General features: G+C 36.2%; 1 protein-coding gene across 9 annotated transcripts in view; it reads right to left on the reverse strand.

Moving 5' to 3' along the window:
* COL28A1 (collagen type XXVIII alpha 1 chain) overlaps positions 1-24,567 on the reverse strand; it is a 207,356-nt gene that overhangs the window by 150,592 nt on the left and 32,197 nt on the right. For 5 of the 9 annotated variants that reach the window (XM_037737294.1, XM_037737293.1, XM_037737292.1 and 2 more), the window contains 7 exons: positions 18,915-19,075; positions 17,520-18,076; positions 10,381-10,401; positions 8,486-8,542; positions 5,899-5,952; positions 3,656-3,697; positions 1,697-1,723 (listed from right to left, as the gene is read on the reverse strand). In XM_037737294.1, coding sequence (XP_037593222.1) covers positions 1,697-1,723; positions 3,656-3,697; positions 5,899-5,952; positions 8,486-8,542; positions 10,381-10,401; positions 17,520-18,076; positions 18,915-19,075 — 919 coding nt within the window. Of the gene's footprint in view, positions 1-1,696; positions 1,724-3,655; positions 3,698-5,898; positions 5,953-8,485; positions 8,543-10,380; positions 10,402-17,519; positions 18,077-18,914; positions 19,076-21,899; positions 22,066-24,567 lie in introns of those variants that run through there. The other 4 variants (XM_037737295.1, XM_037737296.1, XM_017525191.2 and 1 more) reach the window with 4 other exon arrangements.

Genomic DNA, 24,567 nt, shown 5'->3' on the forward strand with positions numbered 1-24,567 from the left:
ACCTGGAACCAACCCAAATGCCCATCAATGATAGACTGGGCAAGGAAAATGTGGTACATACACACCATGGAATACTATGCAGCCATAAAAAATGATGAGTTTGTGTCCTTTGTAGGGACATGGGTGAATCTGGAAACCATCATTCTCAGCAAACTGACACAAGAACAGAAAATCAAACACCACATGTTCTCACTCATAGGCGGATGATGAACAATGAGAACACATGGACACAGGGAGGGGAGCATCACACACTGAGGTATGTTGGGGGGCACCAAGGGAAGGCCAGTGGTGGTGGGGAGGTTGGGGAGGGATAACATGGGGAGAAATGCCAGATGTAGGTGATGGGGGCATGGAGGCAGCAAACCACATTGCCATGTGTGTACCTATGCAACAATCCTACATGATCTGCACATGTACCCAGAACCTAAAGTACAATTTAAAAAAATAAAATAAAAAATAAAGAGTGTAAGTGGAAGCCCACATATCATGTGTCTAAATAGTTGAAAGTGATAACTAATAATGTTCTGGCTTCCTTCTCTAATAAATGTGTATTCAAAAGGAATAAAGAATTAAAAGACTTGTGAATTCCTCAGAGGTCCTTGCCAGACACAGCCCCCTGCACCCTGGCCCCCACTTCACTTCCTACCTCCAACTCCTTCCACAGCAAGAAGAGCATGAACACACACGTGAAGATGCCCTGGGCAGCACAACAAAGCCCCCTGCATGACCTCTCCTGCCCCAACAGCTACCATGTGGCTTGCCTTCAGCCTAGGAAAAAGACGGATATAGAAAGGAGGTTTTTGTATGCCCTCCCAGGAACAGGCCTTCTGGGGTCTTGGCTACCCAATGCATGATCCAGGAGAAGGAAGCACAGACCTCCTGCAGACTCCTGGCTCCATGAGAAGTAGGGAGTCCAGAGGAGACCCAGAGATGGACCCTCAAAAGTTCCAGCCTCTTTCCCATGCCTGAGGGTTGTAGCCCTGTAGGATGGGATGGATGATAGGTGCATATTCTGATTTCAGATAGACAATCTGATAATAAAGAAAGCTGTGGGACAGACTTATCAATGAACCAGTGAGCACTCTCAGAGGTTCCTGAGCCCCAGTACAACTTGTTAATCCCTTTTAAAGCAGTTTGGTATCCTACCTTGTAACTTACAAATAATCATCAAACCATCTACCAACCCATACCTTTTGTTTGCTTGTTTGCCAAATTTACCCCTGCAAGCTCTACCCAGTTGCCTGAATCAGTGAAGTCAGTGGCTTTTCACTGCTTAACCAGGATAAATCCTCTCTTTCCCCTGGGAGAGGGTTTGGTGTCTAGGTTTTCATAGGAAGTTAAGCTCCAAGGGAGAAACCTACTTGGAGTATTGCTGAATCTGTTTGTATAAATAAACATTTAGCCTGCATACCTGTGCTGCATGGCTAATAAATTGGGGTTCTCTAGTAAAATAATTCATGTTTGCAAAGCTGAAGGAGGCTGGATTCTAATCTTAGGAATCTTATGGTACCCTCCATCCCTTATAACACACATCCATATGTTAAGTTCTATTATTATTTTATGTTAACTCAGGAAAGAGGGAATCCAGACTTACAAAAATAAATAAAATAACTTTCATTAAGTTCATAAGTACACTTATGAACAGAAGTTTTTCTTTTTGAAATTCTGGTCTATCTATTGGTTGTTACCAACTTACCTTGTCACCCTTGTACCCAGGAATTCCCTAATTTAAAAAGAAAAGAAAAAGTAAAATATGATAGTCTAAGGCAGAATTAGAATAAGAATTAGGCATTTTTCAATTACAAGGTATAACAAAAACACATCTATACAGTCTGGAAAACTAAACCACAGAAATGTAAACTGTTTCACTTCTCTTTGTGCTTGGAGAAATGTGCATTTACTGAGGAGAAGGAAAGAATCTGTTTTTCGTCTTTATCACATTTTATTCTCAGATTCAGATTTTTTTTCATATCCAATTTGTTATCCTTAGGCCAAAACTGGAGGAGACAATGTACACTGAAAGTCACTGTAGAAGTGATGGCCTTCCTTCAAAATTGTTATACTGCCTTTTAAACTATGAACTATTGCAACTAAGAATGTTTCACAGCGACTCTTAAAGAAACTGGCTTTGAGAATGAGCTGAGATAATGGCCTTTAAAATGTGTGTAAATATTTGTATCCATTATGGTCCTCCTTTCAAATTCAGTCTAAAATATAAAACATCAAGGAAATAAAAGGGTCCTTTATCAGCCCTAATCAGACTTTAAGCTACTGTCTTTTATCTCACACTAAATAAGGGGCCAGCACTTCTCCTGTCTTCTGTGTGTCACACTTGGGAATCCTGTATAGTCTTTTCCATTGTGTCACTACTGCCCATGGCCCTTTAAGAATATTCACAATAGTGAATATTATTTGGCCTGGGAAATTACCAGTTCTCTGCAGGAGCAAGTCCTCTTCAAATGGAATTTTTTACCTTTTTCATACAGCTATATTTTTAAAGTATGGAAATAGAATTGTCATATGTACTTAGAGAACTGAATAAACCTATTTAATAAATAAGCTATTATTGCAGTTACATGTGAATCAGACTACAAAATTTCATTCTATGTATGACTTTTTTATTAATAGTATTATTTATTTATTTGTAGAGAAAGGGTCTCACTATGTTGCCCAGGCTGGTCTCGAACTAGTGGCCTCAAGTGATCTTGCCACCTAGGCCTCCCAAAGTGCTGGTATTACAGGTATGAATCACTGTGCCTGGCCTGACTTTTTTTTTTTTTTTTTTTTTTAACAAAAGGAAACTTCATGAAGGAAATAAAACTTCCAAATATGTGGTCACTGAGGAATAGAAGATAAAAGTAGAATTGTCTCCTATAAGATAATAAGCTTTTTAAAAATATAAGTGTTTTTAGTTTTATTTTCACATACTTATATACTTTATATGTAGAAGATACCTAAGAAATGTTTCCTGAATGAATAACACAAATTTAAGACTGAGTTTTTGTTGACATTATCAAACTTTCTATCAGATTTTTTATGAAGTGGATTAAAAATGCCCAGAGAATAGTTTGTAACATCTCTGGGTCTGAGTTCAGGGCGGACAAGCAGAGAGGGCCAATGTCTTACGGTCTTTGTTTTATTCACTGTACACATCTCTGCTATTTGCTACACTTAACAGCAATGCCCAGAAAAGTCCAAAATAAGAAACATACTGTAATTAGTTATTGGGCACTATCTTCTAATTTGGGGGATAAGAAATCAAATAGAGTGATAAATTTTATTATGTCTGCAGAATTAGATTAACAAAAGTATAGTTTAGACCACGTAGTTCTTATGCTCCTGAAATTATAACTTATTCTTTATCATAAAAAAATAAGAAATAAAGCAAATACTTTTCTCATTGGAACCTTTCACCAAAGTCAAATTAAGCATCATAATTTGATAGGGTTAAACACTCCTGCTCCCACTTTCACTCCTGTTGAGCTATTTTCTCCCCCACATTTCCACTTCTAAAATCAGATCTTTCTGATTGCCTTCCTGAGCCATCAAGAGCACAAGGTAGATAGAAATCACTTTTGCACTTGCACTACAGGGCTCGAAACGGTCAGCAACCTAGGATCATTTTCTTAGGAAGGCATTCCAGTTGTATACCTACCCCTGGACCTCTTTCTCCAGCTTCTCCTTTTTGAGCATCGCCCTATGACAAACAAAAAACAGTCAAAATTCCACAGCCCTGCAGAGTGACTGATTGCTCAATAAAATGCATTATACAGAAGTTCCAGATTAATAGCTTAACCCAATTAGGAAACATCTTTAGCCTTGCCCATTGACATTTTCACCATGCAATCTAGGCAAAAAAAAATAGCAACTCAGATAAACTTTGCCCTTTGGAGTGAAGCCAGACGTGTAGGGTGCAGGATCCAGGTACATTTTCACAGCTTACGCCACATCCTGGTTGAACAACACAGCTGTTGTTCTCAAATACAGCACTACATTCACTTGTAGCCAGTCACTCTGCCTTTTCTCTAAGGGGCTTTGGAATGTTTTCCAAAATGTCCTCAAGAGTGATTGCTTGATTTCAGTAAGACTTAAGAAAATATATTATGTAGCACAAAATTATAAACCAAATAAATAAAATGTGAACATACACTTATAACAGGTATTTAACCCAACAAAAAAAAGGCATGATGGCATCAGTTTGGATGTATATAAGATGAGTGAGTGTAGGGTTGTTTGGGTGTGCATGTGTGTGTATATTGTAAAACTATCCAAGGATGCTATATTCCCTTTCTTTGACAAGCAGACAATTGCCAAAAATACTTTTATGCATTTCACTTAATGATTTTTTTCACTACCTCCCTAAAAATTTTCTAAGAAATAGAGCTATTTTAGAGTTAATTTTTGAGTTGACTTTTAATTTAATAGTTATCTTTGTCAGTATTTGAGTACCTCTTACGTTTTGCCTAATTGCTCCCAAAATATTTGTGTCAAGATCCCTGCAATGAAAAGCAAACCAGTTTCACTGCCACATTGCTATCTCTAGTTATTATTGTTTTAATATTGCTTTGTTAATTGCTATAATGAAAGAAATATTTTAAAACTTCAAAATACACACAAAAACAATCTGAACTAGAAATCCAGAAGATTCCAAAGTTCCTAAAATGTAAGCATTACTACTAAAGTATACCTCATTCTCTCTATTTAAATTTCTTTTATTACCTAATGAAATTAAATGTGCTTTAACTTTTTTCTTTACTAGTTTTGTTTCCTCTCTTGAAAATTCTGTTCAGAAATTAACTCAATGACTATAGAAATTAACCCAAAGTCCATTATATATGATGCAAATATTCCCTGATATTTTTATTTCTTTAATATCCTCTCCCCATATTAGTCTGTTCTCATGCTGCTAATAAAGACACACCTGGGTAGTTTATAAAGGAAATATGTTTAGTGGACTCACAGTTTCACAGTGCTGGGGAGGCCTCACAATCATGGCAGAAGGTAAAGGAGGAACAAAGCCACATCTTACATGGCAACAAGCAAGAGAGCTTGTGTAGGGGAACTTCCCCTTCTAAAACCATCAGATCACATGAGACTTGCTCACTATCACAAGAACAGCATGGGAAAGACCCGTCTCCACGATTCAATTACCTCCCACTGGTCTCTCCCACCACATGTGGGAATTATGGGAGCTACATACAATTTAAGATGAAGTTTGGGTAGGGTCACAACCAAAGCATATCACTCCCTTTAATTACTATTTTTTCATTACGCAGAATTTTATCTTAAATTTTCACATAGTTATATATGATTTTCTCTTTGTGATTCCTGCTGTTGTTCTTGAACTGGGAACCAAAATCCTACCAATGATCTGAACAGGTGAATATTTTCTTTAAATGCCTAGGATTTTTTTTTTTTTTTTTTTGATAGGTACACAGAGAAAAGGAATTGATGAAGTCCTTGAAGATGCTCTGGGAGTGAGAAAACATCTGGTGGTTTTTCTATTATTATTGACAGTTAGTTATTCATTAAAAGTAGACCCATTAAAAACACAAGTGCCAATGTCAATTTGATATGGTACATATATTATAAGTTCATTAAACATTGTCCTAAATAAGATGGGCTGCTATCATTTAAGTACTAGTTTCTGCTTATTCAATGTCCCTAGGTTTCCTAAATTTACTGACTAAAATATTCATATGTTAATCAGAATTTGTGAATTCAAGCTAATAGAAACAAGATAGATAATATAGGAAGTGGATATCCTGTATTCTTCACAAAAATTGTCAGATTTTTGCCATATACTACAATTCTTTTTATTTTTAAAATAGTTGTTTTTTTAAAAATAAATCTAGAAGAAAATATGCTGGTTTAAAGAAAAACTGTTTATTCATTTACCGGGTTTCCTTTTGGTCCTCGCTCACCTTTGATACCTGGGTTTCCATGTGTACCCTGAAGGCAAAGGAAAAAAATATTATTTTTAAGTAGGCATTCTATTGTTTTCTATACTTTATAGTAATTTCTGATGAGCTTTGTCTCCTAGAATGAGGGAAAATTGTAAAATCTTTACCTGCCAAGCCAAGATTCAACTCTCTTCTCCCTTTTTCTACACAAGAAAACCACTGTCTTCAGTTGGCAGATTTTCTAGATTTGCTCAAAACAGAATAATGTTTCGCTCTTACCACCAATTACTTCTTCCCAAAACAATTACTTCTTGGCAGTTTTGCAAACAAAATCAAACTCATGCAAAGATTTAAAAGAGCAGCTGCAACAGGCCAAAGGGTCGGAGTTGTTCCCAACCTCTCTTCATTGTGGGCCACTTCTACAATTCCCTTCTGTCACTCACTTTTTTTTTTTTTTTTTTACTTTAGCTTCTGGGGTACATGTGCAGATCATGCAGGACTGTTGTATAGGTACATTCATCGCAAGGCGGTTTGCTGCTTCCATCCCCCCGTCACCTGTACCTGACATTTCTTCCCACGTTATCCCTCCCCACCCTCACTGTCCCTCCTCTAGGCACCCCTAAACGGACCCCAGTGTGTGATGCTCCCCTTTCTGTGTCCACGTATTCTCACTGTTCAACAGCCATCTATGAGTGAGAACAGGCGGTGCTTGATTTTCTGTTCTTGTGTCAGTTTGCTGAGAGTGATGGTTTCCAGATTCACCCATGTCCCTACAAAGGACACAAACTCATCGTTTTTTATGGCTGCATAGTATTGCATTGTGTGTATGTGCCACATTTTCCTTGTCCAGTCTAACATTGATGGGCATTTCAGTTGGTTCCAGGTCTTTGCTATTGTAAACAGTGCCACTATGAACATGTGTGTGCATGTGTCTTTATAATAGAACAATTTATAATCCTTTGGGTATATACCCAGTAATGGGATTGCTGGGTTAAAGGGAATTTCTATTTCTAGATCCTTGAGGAATCTCCACACTGTCTTCCACAATGGTTGAACTACTTTACACTCCCACCAACAGTGTAAAAGTGTTCCTATTTCTCCACATCCTCTCCAGCATCTGTTGTCTTCAGATTTTTTTATGATCACCATTCTAACTGGTGTGAGGTAGTATCTCAATGTGATTTTGATTTGCAGCCAGGCCAGCTTCCTTGCCTTTGGTCAAAGAGGTTCTGATATACACGTGACAATCTCAAAAGATAGAAGAAAGAAGCTCTGTAATCCTCTTCTAGAAAAGCATTTTGTTTTCCTGTTTCTAATTAACCAAAAATCTTGCTTTTCTGAGAACTGGTGTTGGGGGTACTCAAAAAATGTTAAATAACATACTCTGTGGCTTATCCCTACTAAAATGTGACAAGAATGTGACTAAAATTCTCAGGTGCTTAACAATTGTGAATTTCCTTACTGTTCATTTTAAAATATAAAGAAATATTCCTTACCCTGGCCATCTCTTGGTGTAATGGGGATAAACTAAGACTTTATAGGAAGGGATGGCTAAATCTTTGCTTTAGCCAGAGTCAGCCTCTACTGGCTGCTCCATTATTATATAATGCATCTAACTTTGTATTTGGGGAGAAAAAGATCCCTTGATTGGTTAGATGGTTTGAAAAATGTAGGCTTTGGACCCAAGTCTCAAGGTGAAATTTGTCATATTCTAACACAGTCACAGTATACATTCCCCTCCTACCCCCAAATACAAGCATTAGTTGAAAATTTTTACCCATGAATTTTGTGAGAATCTCCATAGGGCTTCTTCTGAACTCTAAGGATGATATTTGGAATTGCACAAATAAATAGAAGACTGAATGAACACATGGATGCTTTATGAAGATAAATGTTAAAGAAATGCTCAGCATTTCCAGTGATCTAGATGTCATTTCAAATGCCCTCCCAGTATAGACATGAAACCTACCAGATATTAGGCCAAAATATAAGGGAAGCACTCCATCCTATATTATCTTATCAAATAATGAATCATCATAGTAAATCCTGCCATTTATTTTTGGTTGCCATGTGTTTACTTCCATTTCACAGAACTCATCATAATCTCCCAAAGAGTCCTGACCAGCTTCCTGTCCACGAGTCCACATGGTGTTGCTGCTGCACTGCTGCATTTGTGTGAAGACAACATTTAACTTCCAGAGAGGCTTGTGCCTCGTGTTTCTAGTGGGATATAGCTTTGCCTAAAGCACTGATTATTTGTGTTAGCTTTTTCTGTATTTTCACTTCACTATTAAGAAATTCTGGCTTCAATTATTTTATGAGGAGGGACACAGTGTCCTTTGTGGAAACAACTTCAAAACATGCCTGCCCTCAGTTCAGGTCAGCAAAATCCCAGGCTTATTTCTAAGGATAGAATGTGTCCCTTTAGAAATAAAATAAAGAAGTAGTATTTCCATTTTTGCTGCCATTTCCAAACAATTGCTTTTCAACAGTTCAAAATAGCCCCGACGTTTTCAAGAGCGAATAGAGCTATCTCATTGCTAGGACTTCCTGACTTATGTTTAAAGTAGAAATATACTCACAGGATTCCCTGGATCACCTGGATCTCCTTTCTCACATTCACAAATCTTCCGTTCACACTGAATCAATAATGAAACATGATATTAACACACAGTGAAATACAGCATTTCAAATTGTATTCAGCATATAACCAACTGGAACACTCTCAAAGAAATTTTACGGTGAACATTCGTGGAGGTTTTGCTCTCTCTATTAAATTATTCTAGGCAAATTTATACCTATCAATAGTCAGATAACAAAATATTCTTAAATTTCAGCATGGTTAAATAAAATAGGCATCCCATCAATAAAACATATATAATATATAGATACCAGTTAAAAGGAGAAAATACATATTTTCAGTGGACTTTTAGAATTTCTGCTGCTTCTCTTCCATATAACACATCAAAGCTCAATAATATAATAATACTAAATGTTCCTTTACTAAACAAAGGAAATCGTTTGGCTTATCCCATATTTTAGTATTTCTAAGATGCACATTCTTCCTCATTTTAACAACTCTGAAATCAGAATGAGTCTTATAACAGCTATTGACCAGGCTCAGTCATGACAAAGTAGTTGCTTTCTGCACATGCACTTCAAAACTTGCAGAATGAAATGGAAGAAAATTCCAGAACATTCTTAAGAAATTCTTTATATCAATGCTTTTGCTGACATACAAGTCATTATTATGTTGAAAAACAAGGACATCAATAATTCAGACAAAAATTGATTCAGAGATTTACCAGGGGTGTCCAATATTTTGGCTTCCCTGGGCCACATTGGAAGAAGAAGAAATTCCTTGGACTACACATAAAATACACTAACACTAATGAAAGCTGATGAGAAAAAAAAAGTCCATGCATACATTTTATAATATTTTTTTAAAGTTTATGAATTTGTGTTGGTCTGTACTCAAAGTCGTCCTGGGCCTGCTGGCCACAAGTTGGACAAGTTTAATTTAAACTCTGATGTGAAGAACTTTTAGAAATAACCAAGTTATTTTGCTTACAATTCCTTTATATGTATATATGAAAGTGACACAGGATTTTAAAATCTACATCTAAAATATCTAAAAACTTCTTTTTATAAGTATAAAATAAAAATTGCAATTAATAAGAAGATACTGTAAGTTAAATTGGCAAGGTTTCTTTCCTTTCTTAATGGTACATAACATAATGGTATGCCTGAACATGTACAATTCAATAAAACATGGTGCTCTAGAAGGTTTGGGTGACTCCTATTATTTTATGCAACAATACTTGTAAATTTCCTGATGTTAAATAAGCAGCTCATTGAACAAAGTTTAGATATTCCAAACTCTTTGCTTTAAGAAATGCATGTCCAGGAGGGACTCCTCAGCAAGCTGATGATCATCTATTGGGCTAAGGCCCATTTTACCATATTTGCCAGATTCCTTTGCCACGTGATCTGGTTGCCATCATTGGGTTGCCTTTTCTTCAAAATAAGAAGGAGAATGAGCTCGAGGCAATTGGCAGGCAGGAGGGGATGACTCTAAACTCTGCCTCTTAGCTGGGAACACTCTGCCTAACCTAGCCAACACAAGGAACACCCCCCGAAATAAAGGACCCCCACGAGTGGCTGATGTCAGAGATATGCTTAGAATAAAGAAGGCATATCAAAGGAAGCAAAAACATGTGGTTTTCTTATCACTGATTTCTAAAATCACTCCTGGAGTCACATTCAGTATTTCCTACTTTTTCTAAATTTTCCAACCTGCATTGAATATGGTAGTATAAAAGAAATCAGATGGCTGCCTCAGAATAGAGTGGCTCATTTTAAAAGAACTATGAATTTTTACTTAGTCACACTTAATTTTCTAATGTGAATTATAATGCTGATTTGATAATGCAAGATTTTAGGGTAATTCATAGTAATCAAAGCATGAGGTACTTACCTTCTTTTCAAATAAGGTTTCCTACAAGGGAAAAAAGAATGAAGCATTAACTCAATTCATGGTTCTGCTTCCAACTATTTATTAGTCTTAATTATTCCCTATGGGATATGATGTTTTCACAAAGAATAGCAATTCAGCTTTTTAACCTTGTAAAAGCAATAAAGCCAACCAGCCAACCAGCCAAGAAACAGTCTGAGCCATGTAATAATAGGAGATATGACTACAATTAAAAATTAATCTATATTTTCTAGGAACTTTATCTTACTGCATTCTATATTTTGTTTCCTTTATTACCTCTATAATCTCCATAATTTGACTATAAATTTAATCAGTCCTAATGAGAAAGCTCTCGCTGTTACACACAAAGACTGAGGCAGAATATATAATTGTGTATTTTCTATTTTTTCCAGCCCTATGCACACATACATGCATCTATTTTTCAGGACTTATTTTTCAAGATTAAAACAATATAGAGTCATAACTTCATGAAACATTAATGGGCCTCAGAATAATCATATTAAAACTCAAAGAGAGAAAGTTAGAAAGTCCAGTGACATTTTTTTAGATGATCTGCATTATGAAAGACAAAAATTTCCATTACTATGCTCACTAGGGGAAGGGTTTTCTATTTCAAATTTGAAAAGCCTCTAATATGATACTTTATAGAATTTCCACATAAAGAAAAAAAGATACTCAGCTTTTGAATTTAAACAGTATTAGGAATAATATTTTGGTAAACATTTTCAACAGTTTATAGCAATATACATCACTTATGTAAAAGAGGACATACATTTATAACTGGTTACCTTAGGAAAAAAATTAAGTGATAGGAAAATCATAAACATTTTTAATGAAAGTATCATTATGAAAAAAAAATTTAATGAGCCTTAGAAGTCAGACTCAACCTCTTGCTTTGCAATAAGGAAACATGGTTCCACCATGACGTGACTCAACCAAGGTAACAAAGTTGGGCTGCGCCTCCTGACAGTCTTCATGCATGTCATACGTATGGTACAGAAATAAATTAGCCAGAATATTTTTCAAAACTATTTTAAATTCATAATTTTACAGAAATATTATTATCTTTTTTTGTCCAACACCTAGGCCTCACTGCCATACTTTAGTTCAGTGGGATATTACATGAAAAGTGCACTGAAGGCCATGTTGGAAGTCAAACACTGGAAAGAAATTAACCTATTAACCTATGTTTACATACAGAATTAGTGCTTTCTTAACCTAGAAATTATGTGTCAAACCAGGGCCTTATGATTTCATCTGAAGGAGTAATTTACATACATAAAATAGAAAGATGAAGGAACAAGCATTAGAATATTTGTTGCAAAATATTAAAAATGCAGAAGCTAACAAGGAAGTTAAAGATAAATAAGAGTATGTACCTTTATGAAGGACGCTGCAACCCTTTAGTTTTATTTTTATTTTATTTCCATACAAACTAATACTATAGAGGGAAGAGATAATAAAATGTTTTAAGTGGCTCTAATGATTTAATAGGGAAAAAATTGGTCTGGGAATTAAGTGTCATCCTGGATTTCCATCCCGTTTCAACCATTAACTAGCCATGCGGCCTTGGACAAGTCATACAATCCTTCCAGGTAATTTTCTACATATATAAAAAAGGGCGAAGTTTGACTACATAATCTCAGGAGCTATAAAGCCCTAGCCACAGACACTACCTACAAAATTTAGAGTCTCACCTACCACCCTTCCCAACCAAATGATTTTAAATTACTAGCCATGTAAATCCAGGCTGAAAGCAGATGAGATACTGGTATCTTTAAGAGATAGGAGGTCCTATGGAGAAATAGGAACTCAGATACACTGACAGTTTTAGTTAAAATGGTATTAACCTCTGTAGTACATTTGGCTATGCCTACAAAGCTGAAGATGGGCATGCTCTACCTCTAGGCTGCCAGGACAATTCTTGTTTTTGCCTGTTATCCTGACATCCTTTCCAGACATACCACAGGGAAATTCTTGCACTTGCACATTTCAGCATTCATTGTTTTTTGTAATGAAAAACTGGAAATAAAACAATTCCAAAGTGGAATGGATCAATAAATGAAATACTATTCATCAGTTAAAGTGAATGCATTGGATATGCACATTTCAACAAAATTTCCAAAAAAACACTCAGTGCAAAAGCAAGTTGTAGATAGATACATACAAAATGATCTGATTTATTAAAATACATAAAATATTTTAAACCACATCAGGGAGTGGTTTCCTCTGGGAGAAAGAGAGAGAAAAGAAATTCAAAGAAAGGAAGAAAGAAAAGAAGGAAGGAAGGTAGGTCTGCAGAAGCAAAAATCCAATAAATTTGTATTCCTTTTATTTTTTATTTTTTGAGACAGAGGCAGTAAAACAACTAATAATTCAAGTCAAATTGTAATATTTTAAAAACTACTACTGAAATAAAGAAAAATTTAAAGTTTTGTCACTTTACAATCTTTTTACAATGAGCAGTATCTTTTTTTTTTTTCTAAGATAGAGTCGCACTCTGTCACTCAGGCTGGAGTGCAGTAGCATGATCTTGGCTCACTGCAACCTCCACCTCCCAGGTTCAAGCGAGTCTCATGCCTCAGCCTCCAGAGTAGCTGGGATTACAGGTGCATGCCAACACGCCAGACTAGTTTTTGTATTTTTAGCAGAGATGGGTTTTCACCATGTCAGCCAGGGTGGTCTCAAACTCCTGACCTCAAATGATCCACTCGCCTCACCCTCCCAAAGTGCTAGGATTACAGGCGTGCACCACCGCACCCAGCCACAATAAGCAATATCTTAATCAGTTTTTAAATTCATGAATTCAGTTCTTACTGTGCCTGATGTGTAATTTTACACTTTTTTTCAGTTCTTTCTTTGAAATTCTACTTTGCCATATTATTCTTTAGAAATAGTGGCATAAGGCTTAAAACCATAGCAATGCAAAAAACTACTTTGAAACTCATTTAATTTTGTGTTTGCTGGAATTTATATTTCTATGGAAACAAAAATGAACCCAAAACTACACAATAGATAAGACTGTTTCAAACAAAGAACAAAGCCCCATCCCTGAGGGCACTTATAGGCTATAAGCCCCAGGAACAGAGGACAATACACAGCAACCCGAGTAGGAAGGAGGTCCTAGACCAGGGGTGGGGGAGCCAGTAACAAGATATCTTCCTGGAATAGGTGGATTTTCTGGATGGTTTTGAAGAGAGGAATGCAGAGGACCACCAATTGATGGTATGCTGTCCTATATGTCAAAGTTTATGGGGAAAAAAGTCATAAGGACTATTGTGGGCTATAAGACAAAGGAAGCAGTTAGGAGGGACATTTCAAGGGATTGGACAGAAGAGCCCACATGGACAGAGCTGGAGGCCTTGGGAGGTGGCGAGGGCTAGCACTCATGCTGGGAAGCGGGCTGCAAGGAGAACAGTGTCAAAGCCTGAGGGGAGGGCGTGTTCAATGACGGACTTGGCGGATGCTTGAGTTTCAGTGAAAAGGATAAATAGGGAAAGGCTCTCATGAGAGCAAAAGAAGACGCAGTCAGAATTTCATTAATGGATTCATATATATGACATATATTCACATGCATCATATATGCGAAACCTGAAGACTAGAATGGAACTGCCAGTTTTTCAAGGAGTGTAAGGTCTATGCTACAAGAAGGGGACAGAAAAAATGTGAGGAATGAACAAAGTATCATAACAAGTGGAATGACAGTAAAGCAGTTAGTAAGCAAGGAGAACAAACCCTGTGGCAAAAAAATTCAACTTACAATGGTAGCAAAACAGCCACTATAAAATGTAAAACGGAAAACAAAAACAAGGTCCTAAACAGGGCAAGTCTTGAAAAAATGGAAAGTGATCATGCTTAATAGATTAATGAAGCATAGGATTCTAAAGATGATATAGACATCATCATATTAATCTCTTCTTGGTATGTAAGGGTAATACCTTAAATTTATCTTTTTTTAAAAAAAAGGCAAAGTTGTCACAACCCTTATTTCCATAAAGGCTTTTTAAATACTTCACATCAAAGGCAATAGAGGAAAAAATTGTTTTTAATTTTCACATATCCTCTCTTACTCTTCTAAAGGACCAAGTAATATATCCAGGACTTTGGGTTGAATTTCTTTCTTTAGTTTCAATACTATTGTGTAAATTATAATAAAATAGCAATAAAAATATTTTACATCTCCTTCAATTTGAAATCATTAAGTCTCTTTTGGGTAATTCAGAACTAAAATGTTTTTATGAGGTTCTTACATGATAATTCTTACTAGAGGCATCAAGGAATTTGCAACAATTTGATTTGTTTTGGCTCGTGAAGAATCTATTCATTCTGTACACTCATGTCCATTAAATTCAACTAAAGTCTATTCTACATTAAAGGGAATAAACTTGTGATACAGAAAACAACCCGATGAGTTTGAAAATCATTATACTGGGTACAAGAAGCTTGACACAAAAATAATACATACTATTTGAGTTTGTATAAAATTCTAGAAAGTATACACTAGAATCACAAAAGTCAGATCAGTAGCTCAGGAGCAAACAAGGTCTTAGAAACAGACATGAGGCCATTTGGGGAGGTGACGGAAATGTTCTGTAACCTAATTGTGTTGGTGGTTTCATAGGTGTGTACCTATGTCAAAAGCTCATGGAATTGTGCACTTTAAGTTGATGCAGTTGTACACTTAAATCATACTAAAAACTTACTTTAAAAGTTAACTACATGATTATTTCAAAATAAAAAGTTTAAAAAGTCAACTAAAGATGTAATAGAAAGGGATTAAAGAATTTTTTCAATGGTATCATTAAGAGTCAAGTTCTGGGTCGGGTGCAGTGACTCACGTCTGTAATCCCAGAACTTTGGGAGGCTGAGGCAGGCAGGTCATCTGCGGTCAGGAGTTCAAGACCAGTCTGGCCAATATGGTGAAACCTCGTCTCTGCTAAAAAATATGAAAAAATTAGCCTGTAATACCAGCTACTGGGAGGCTGAGGCAAGAGAATCACTTGAACCCGGGAGGCAGAGATTGCAGTGAGCCGAGATCGCACCATTCCACTCCGGCCTGGGCAACAAGAGCAAAACTCCATCTCAAAAAACAAACAAACAAACAAAAAAACAGTCAAGTTCTGCCTTCTAGATGGTGGCAATTTGAAACATCATAAGTTGGTATACCATTCTTTAAGAGCCTAATAAGCACTTTGGATCCTGAAAGTGTTTGGAAAGTAGCACCTCCTTCTAAGAAGCTGTTTATTCATGGAGCTTCCATCTGAACAAACAAGCTGAAATTACTAACAGATGCTAAACAAACAAGCTGAAGTCACTGGATGCTAAAGAAGAGCAGTATTATCTGGTTCCCCAGGAACAAACAGTTGTGCTTCCAGTCTACTGTCAAGAGCCTGTGTTCTCAGTGAAGCAGGTGCTCTCAGCGAGGGTGTATCTGGTGGCAGTGTGAACAATCGAGCCTACACATGTGGCCAAAAAGGAGCTGCCTGTCCTGCATCTTCCATGGTCAGTTCTTATCCATCTTAAGGGTAAAGATGAATAGTAACAACAGCCCACTCATGATCACATCCCCAGGATTCTCTCCTGTACCTGCTGGAGCCCTGTGTTTTACATTCAGTGGTGAGGACCCCTTATGTCATGGCACAGGCAGGGCTAAGTGTTAGCCAGGAACCACTACAAATTTCCCTTTCATGCAAAAGAGCTGCTCAGAATGAGCACTTGCCTCGATCACCGCAGGGCTGGGCCCATCAGCTCCATCTCTGATCTAGGCAGAAATCTCCCATTTACCCTGAATCCCCATGGAGAAAAGGCTAGAAACAATAGTAACTTTGGAAGAGGGCTGCTACTAAACTGTTTCAGAGCAGCGCTGATTGAGAAAATCTTTTTTAAAAAAGTAGTTACTATTTCCCCTCTCAATATGCCTTTACAGGGTTAAGCTTGCAAACTGTGAGGTCTTCACTGGCCTTAAATTTTCAACTTCAAAATGGATATAATAACCGTACCTACATCATAAGATGGTGGCAAACACTGAATAAAATACAATATATAAAGTGCTCAGGAAAATGCCTAGTAAAGAGAGAGTACTCAATACACAAGAGCTATTATTTAGGTAAGAAAACCTCAGGTCGTATGCTGAAAACAACAGAGAATAAAAAGAGTAATGTTGAGAAAAGGATCCAGAGACAGAACAAAAGGAGCAAAACAATTTCTGAAATAGAGCCTGAGTTTTCTGAGCTGTAGAAAACGGCCATACGAAATGCTCAGTACATAAAGGATATCTTTGCCTTCCTTTCTCAAGAAATCAAAGAAATCCAAGTTTTTAAGAAAAGTGATTTTTAACACTTAGGCAATCAACCAATTTATCTCTAGAAGTTTTCTCCTTCCGAAATATGGAGAAGAGGGATTTCCTTTTGATTGCTGTGCCGTGTGTTTTACAAGGCAGCAAGGAAAGGCTTTTACACACAGCTAAGCAACAAATAAAGAAAAGCTAATAAGATCAATCAAGTGGTACTCATTGATCTGATGGGAGAAACTGTTGCTTGACTGTGGGTTGCAGATGATTTTAAATTGGATGGGCTTGTTAACATCTAAGAAACAAAGCAGTAATTTTAAAAATTGGAAGTTTTAAAAATTTTTAAAGTAGCATAATGTAACAATAGGTGAGACAGTATCAAAAATATTCAGTCCTTTAGAAGAGTAAGAGAGAGTATGTGAAAATTATGTCAAAAATACCTGTGCAGATAGGAAATGAGAAAAGACCAACTTAGAACAAATATAGCCTAAGACCACAACCTGAATATAAGTCAGCAATGTTCATGATTGTAGGATGTACAAACAGGAGCCTGAGGTATACAACTGGAAAGTAATACTTCCAAAATCATCAGCAACAGCTAACAATAAAGTTAAGAATGCAATTCCAGGGAATTTGCCTGGAACTTTTCCAGTTTATCTGAAGTAAACTGCCAAGAAAGTAGAGTGACACTTCCAAAAGATTCTTCTTTCCGCTTTCAAGGTGAATTCTCATTTTCCCCGTCTTTTTGATCCAATATCTCTCCTTATGGAATTTACAATAAATATATCAATATTATGATGATAACTATATAACCAACCCATTAGGTACCTACCAGGTGGTCTTGAATTTTATCCACTAGGGTTGGATCACTCAACAGTAAAATGGGTTCACTGGATGAATCCCCAGAGATCAAACGAAGTTTGGCTTCATTGACTACAGTAGAAAGTCCAATAGTGATAAATGATATTCCTGAAATTCTGGCATCATCAGAAATACTTTGAACATCTGGATTCTTTGGATGGTCGATGCCATCAGTCATCAGCAAAGCCACTTTCACACTACCCTTTCGCCCTTCTCTCTTAAGTAGCCTAGTGGCATTGGAGATGGCATAATAAGAGAAAGTACCTTGCCCAATTAAATTCATAGACTTGACCTTCTGCTTAAACGTCTGCACGTCCTTCCAAGAAGAAAAAGGTGGATCAATTTGGACAGAGCTGCTAAACTGAAGGGCTGCCAGTTTTATGTCGTATTCCACAGAGCGACCAGGAGTCAATCGGAAAATCTTGTCACTCAAGCTATCCACAAAATCTTTCTGTTTATCAAAGAGGACAATTTTAGAACTTTCAGAGCTGTCCACGATGAAGACAATATCTATGAAACAAATGGAGTCTGAAACAGAACAAACAGGTTAGGTAAAATAATTATTCCTATCATGAAACAAATTTGCATAAGGAAAGCCCTGAAGTGGTGTGTTGTATATTGTTTCATTCTGAGAGCAGAATGAGGAGAGTAAGAGAGACACATTGGACAAAAGCCTTAAATTGTAAAAAACTAAATGTCTAAGTTTATAAATTATTTTCTCCTTATAAAATCATGCAAATTAAAAATAAATAAAATATCATATATTCTGAGCATCTTCTCAATGTTACACTTGCTGAAAGTGGGAGGAAATGGGAAGTCAAGATGCAACACATTTTAAAAATCCAACTAACACTGAGCATCGCTGTCTAGAAGTGAATGATACTCTCATTCTCAGGTTGTGTCATATTGGTGAGTCTCTATTTTTTTTTTCACTTTCTTGAAATCAAGGGAGAAAATGACTATATACATTGTAGTAAGAGTAAGTGGGGAAGAAACCTAACTTAAACCCAACTTAAGCTTGAATCTCCGCTCTGAATCTTACTCATTAATTTGCCTATGCCCTTGAGTATGCCACTCAACCTCTTAAGACCTCAATTTATCTATGCTATGAGTGGCAATCTCTGTCCTGCCTATTTTACAAGGTTACTGTGAGGCTCAAATGGGATAATAAGTGCACAAGTGCTCTTACTCTGATGTGCTATAAGTATGTTAGGTATATTATCATATAATTTTATAAAAGAAGACTATCACATGAATACATGTATATGGCTTGCTATAAATATCAAATGCTATTTAGAAAAATTCACATAAGTATTTTTAACAGACTAAACTTAAAAACAAACAAGTTTTTTTTTTTTTTCTTTACCCTGGACATCACTTTTCTTTGCAAGCAAATTTGGCTTTGGTCCTTTCTTTCTTTGTGCGGATACTGTTTGACTAGTAAACGCTGACAAAAGCAGGAGATAGAAGACAAAATATCTGTTCCACATTACGGTAGTTGGTGAAAAATCATCTGTCTTGCAGCACCTATAATAGAAAAGTCAGTTATAAATACTTTAATAAAATAAGGTGTTTGTTATCTTAAAATTTCAAGTCAACAGAGTTGAAAACTGGTGTGTGACTGGAAAAAGACGTTTTCATTCATATTTCTAGAAAAATATTCACATTGAGATTTTAAAAGATTTCAATCCAAGTAAATCATAGCACCATGATCAAACATTTATTAGTGAATATTTCTATATATTCAAAGAACTATATTCAAGTATTCTCAATTCCCCATTATATTATGAGGCCCATAGGGTGGACAGAGCCATTTAAAAACATTTCAATCGACTATATATGATTACTGTGGTTCAATCACAGCGTCTACTTTGACATTTCCAGATTCTTCAGGGTGAATTCAGATTGCTATACGGTCATTACATTCACTTTTATTATAACTGATTCCTGACAAATACAGTATTTTGCAGAATTTACAACTACCACCCTTTCAGAGTTAATACTATACATATAACTTCAATGAGTTTAGAGGTCAAAGTAAAAATTAAATTGCCCTTCTGTTTCCATAGAATCCCATTTCTTTTTTCTACCCTAGCTTTGGCAACTTTGTCTCCACCAGGTGTTCAAAGCTGTACATCTGAGAGTATGAGAGTAAAAATAATGGATTTGCTTAAAAACAACACTTTTCTTTCAGTGACGGCTAAAAGCACTAATGGACAGAAACAGGACTTGAAGTCAAGAAGCACCCCCTCTGAATAGCCCTGTGAAACTATTTTTCTGTGTAGATTAACAATGAAAAATCTAATTCTGTATTAAAATTCTCAATCTTCATCATTCAGTATACCTAGCTACATACCAAATGGCTTTTAAACTCATAGATTTCCCTGGCAGGAGAAGACTCACATGTTGCTGTCTCAGTATATCCAAGAGAATGGGAACGAGAAAGCTTATTTCAAATCAATATTTAGCATGGCTTGAAAATGCTTGCCTGCTGAAACTTTACTGACTTCAGGAATTCTGGAAAAGGAATCACATTTTCCTTCTTTGGCACTTTGCCTTTAGGGGATAAGAATCTGGGAAATCATGAGCACGATTTTTCCAGAATCTGAATAAAGGGTGGAAATATATGCAAAGGCAGTGAGGAGTGAGATGGAAGACTGACTTTTTTCATACATGCCAGATGGATAAACCCCAAAGGGAAACAAAGCTGTTGGGTTAGGAGAGGACCAATGGATGGCTTCATGCCATAATCTGCTCCTCACATAGCATCATCCAGCTGGATGTTTATTAAAAGAACTTTGGATAGGTATGACCAAACATCTCAGGTTGCAACTGGCCAAATGCCAACTGATGCTCAGACAAGTATACTAAGATGTAAAGACAGCTGGGTATTTAAAAAACAAAACAAAACAAAACATAACCAAGAAGTGTGCTAAGAAAACAGAACACACAAAGGCCATCTCTCCTCAAGTTATACTTTTGCTAACCAAGGAAAAGAATAAATGATGTACAGCTCTAAGTCTGAAAGTTAGTGTAACCATAAGGCTATGTGAAAAACACAGCTGTTACTGCATTTTCAGAGGGGTAAGGAAATATCACTGTGGCCATGGTATTACATATGACTTTTCTCTTTGGTTGAGTTCATACCATAAGGGAAAAATCAGAAGTTCTGTAAATAAGAGACTGAGAATTGAATTCCATTGAGAACCAAGCAAGATTTTATAAGCAATACAATCAAGCAACTCTTCAAAACCCTTCATGTAAAGCTTTAGAAATACTGGCCTTAAATAAAGATTTATCTTTTCCCAAAACTAAGTACCTGCTCATACTGTTTTCTTGGCATATAATCATGAATTCATACCTGACCCCTGTATACATGATATTCACAAACATAACTTTTCTATTGACAATAATCACAATGTCATATTTTAGTCTCATTTGCTCTGACATTTTTAATCTAGCCCTCCCAAATCAAAGTCTTATTTCTTTCTGTTTCCCTATTGTAGCCAGAGGACATTTGCATACCTCTCTAGTTTTGTTTATCGAGTTTGTTAGTTCTACTGCTTTCCTGAAATATCTTTCTCCTCTATTAATTTGGCATCTTGAGAGCCCACTCATTTCTAATCACTTTTTAATCATGTTTTATTTTGCCTCTGTTTTTAATAATTCTTATCTTTCTCTCTTTCTGATGTCACATACAAGCAAAATATGTTTCAGAGGAAACAATGCCATTAGTTAAGTGAAAGAAATGTGAACCTCTGTGTTTACTATAGGTTAAATTTTATAAATGCAGAAATAATCATAATTTATAATCAAATACCATATTTTTACTTTCTGGCCTAAAATTTATTTTGGGTAAATATCAGGATCAATAAATACAAAATACTTTATTTTTTTGTGATTTTTCAAAAATAAAATGATCTTTCAGCAGAGTTTACCAACTTTAGTTACAATGCTTGCATTTCATTAGTTTCTACACAAATATAAAATGTATGAATGAAGACTTTATTCAAATTGACAAACTAGCCAAGTTATAAAGTATTGTATAGCTAATTCTGAGTTGTAAACACCTGTTCCAAATTAAGAAAAAGATGTCCTAAAATATATTAACATCATTGTCATACAATTTAGAAGACTGTAAATTAAAAATCAATTTCAAAATAACTTTAAATTTTAAATTTCTACATTTTAACAATGTTAATATTTTTCTAATAATGATTTGAAGAGCAGAGAATAAAAACTTTTGACAAGTTTTCTTCACCTAAAAAGTATGTAAATCATTTAGTCTTCCACAGTTTCTTGATGGTCCTATCTGATTTCAAGTGACTAAAATAAAGCCGTTATGTCTTACCTTATAAAGTTTGTCAAACAGGACTCGTTGAGTAAAGACTAGTTGAGTAAATGCCAACAGCAAGGACTATGGTTGGGGGTGAAGTTAGCTATTTGATATTGTTCTGTTCTGTGAGAAATAAAAGTGTCTTTGCTTTAGGATGTTCTGCAATCTTTTCTTCATGTTTATTAGACTAAGTTAAAGCAAGAGTGGTCAGGCATTTGGCCAGATGCAAGATCTGGGTGGGATCAGTAAGCAATTTAAAGGAACAGCGTCCTTTCAGAACAAGACTGTGTTTTCCAGACTACTGTAAGAACAACTTGAGAGAACTTTCTACCTTTTAGGTATTTGTTGATAGCCTGCCTTTGTTTCTCATGGTATGTCCTTCTCTTTTTATTGCTACATTTCTTTGCCTGGGAGATGTGCTCTAAGATACTGGTTCTGAACAGCTCTGTGAAGGAGTATAAATGACGCTAGGCTCAGATTCAAAGCTGGTTTTTTGAGAGAGGTAACAGGTTGGTTGTTATTAAAGCTGGATGATGAGTACGTAGATGTGCATTGTTCTAGTCTTTGTATTTCTGTGATTTTTGAAATTTTTTTATAATAAAAGGTATATATAAAGTACAGGGAAAGAATGGTCTGAGTATAGTCATAGTTCTGCCCCTAACTCTTATGGGGGCTTCAGTTTACCATTTAAGAAATGAGGGAGTGGATTTTAATTTTTATTAAGATTTGTTCAAACTGTAACATGAGAGGTTTACAGCAGTTAATATTTTGGTCTCTGACCAGGAAAGTAGGTTACTGTGGTTGTTCCACTCTCTTTTTCCCTGTTTTTTACCTTGTGGTTACAGCCCATATTAAGTCAGTGTTTATCAGTGTAATATGTACTGTCAAAAAGCCCCTTGACCCCTAGACAACTATCAGGCAGGCTTCTTTCTGGACTTCCTCTGAAATAGAGAATAACAAGATCATCCAAGAAAGCCACATATATGTTCATAATACAATTATTTACAATAAGCTTTCTAAGGCATTTTAATGCATATAGATTTCCTTATTACAGCAGTAATAGTCTCCAATTTATGGACACTTACCAGGTACTAGGCACTGTGCTGCATGCTTCACACACAGTAGCTTATTTAGTCCGTCAAAAGCACAACCATCTATACACAGTAAGTTCTCACTTAATGTCTTCCGTAGGTTCTTGGAAACTGTGACATAAAGTGAAAAAATTTATAATGAAGCCAATTTTCCCATGAGCTGATTGATATAAGTAAGAGTTAAGCTCCTATGGCATACTTCTAGTCACGAAAACATTACTAAACTTCTAAATAATGACTCAAAATGCTTCTAATATTAAGCATTGAAACAAATCTAAGCTATACATACATTTATAAAAGATTGATAAAAACAAGGTAACTATTTACCTACGTATTCCTGTTCAGGGTTATGGTTGACCAGATCCCATCCCAGCAGCTGAGGGTGCAAGGTGGGAACCAGCCCTGGACAGGAGGCAATTCCATCACAGGGCATGCACACACTCACCCACTCTCTCAGACAGGGACCATGTGGACACACCAATGCACCTAATGGGCAAAGCTTTGGGATGTGGGAGGAAACCCCAGAACCTGGAGAAAACTCACACAGACATGGGGAAAACATGTCAACTCCACACAGGCAGTGAGCCTGGCCCAGGAATTGATTTCTTTTTCTCATCAATGTTATAACAAAATGACATTGAACAAGATGTTATTCCAGGACCCCTTGTAAATTTTTCTGAGATAGAGGCACAGAGGGGTTCAGTAACTTGTCCACTGTCATACTAACACTAGAGAATGGCAAAATGAACTTTCAACTCAAGTTTCTAATGACCTGTAAGCCTCACTTAAAACAACTACTGCATCATTAAGTATCCATCTGAATGCCTGTGTTTTCATTGTCTCATCACAATGCAGGTTTTGAGGAACTGAGGAAGTTTTGTGAGGCTTCAGTAACTGAAAGAAGAAACAGTGGGTATAATGCAGAAATAACAATGGAATTTCTTAGGGAACAACGACGTATTTACCTGACAGCCTGTGGATGTTAGTCACACTTTTTACTTTTGTGAGATGAGAATCAAGAGACAAGGAAGTAGCATATTTTCAGAAAGTCAACTCTCTTTTAGCTGTTAACCTGAGGCAGGTTAACAACCTGCAGAATAATAATGCCACTAAGAAGCAAACAGGTGATTCCTGGATGGGGAAAATGAACTAAAGCCCTTCTGCTTTGGAGCTGTTTTGACTAAAGTTGGTGGGAGCTTGACGTCCAACTTACTCATCCATTCCCTTTCATTCTCCAACATTAAATAGGGTAACTCAAACCAAAGATTTTCCACCTCTCATTACCAAGTGTGAAAATCAGCACTAAATTGATTGGGAAGACAATGCAAAATAAAAAAAATCTTCATTTTGTCAATCTATAAAAGGCATTTAGTTTTGCACCCAGAGAAACAATGCACCACTGCAATCCTAATCCCAACAGATGGTCTTGAATTAGCATGCTATAGGACATACACCAGACCAAATAAGAGCGCATGGAAAACATAACGACTAGAAAAAGGCAACGTGGAGCCCATGCCCTTCTGACAGTTGTTTTGTCATAAATTCTTTATAGAAGAAATATAGCACACTATTTTTATTGTTGCTACTATAAA

The sequence above is a fragment of the Cebus imitator genome, unplaced genomic scaffold, assembly GCF_001604975.1.
Source record: "Cebus imitator isolate Cc_AM_T3 unplaced genomic scaffold, Cebus_imitator-1.0 Scaffold37, whole genome shotgun sequence".
NCBI classification, from domain to species: domain Eukaryota; kingdom Metazoa; phylum Chordata; class Mammalia; order Primates; family Cebidae; genus Cebus; species Cebus imitator.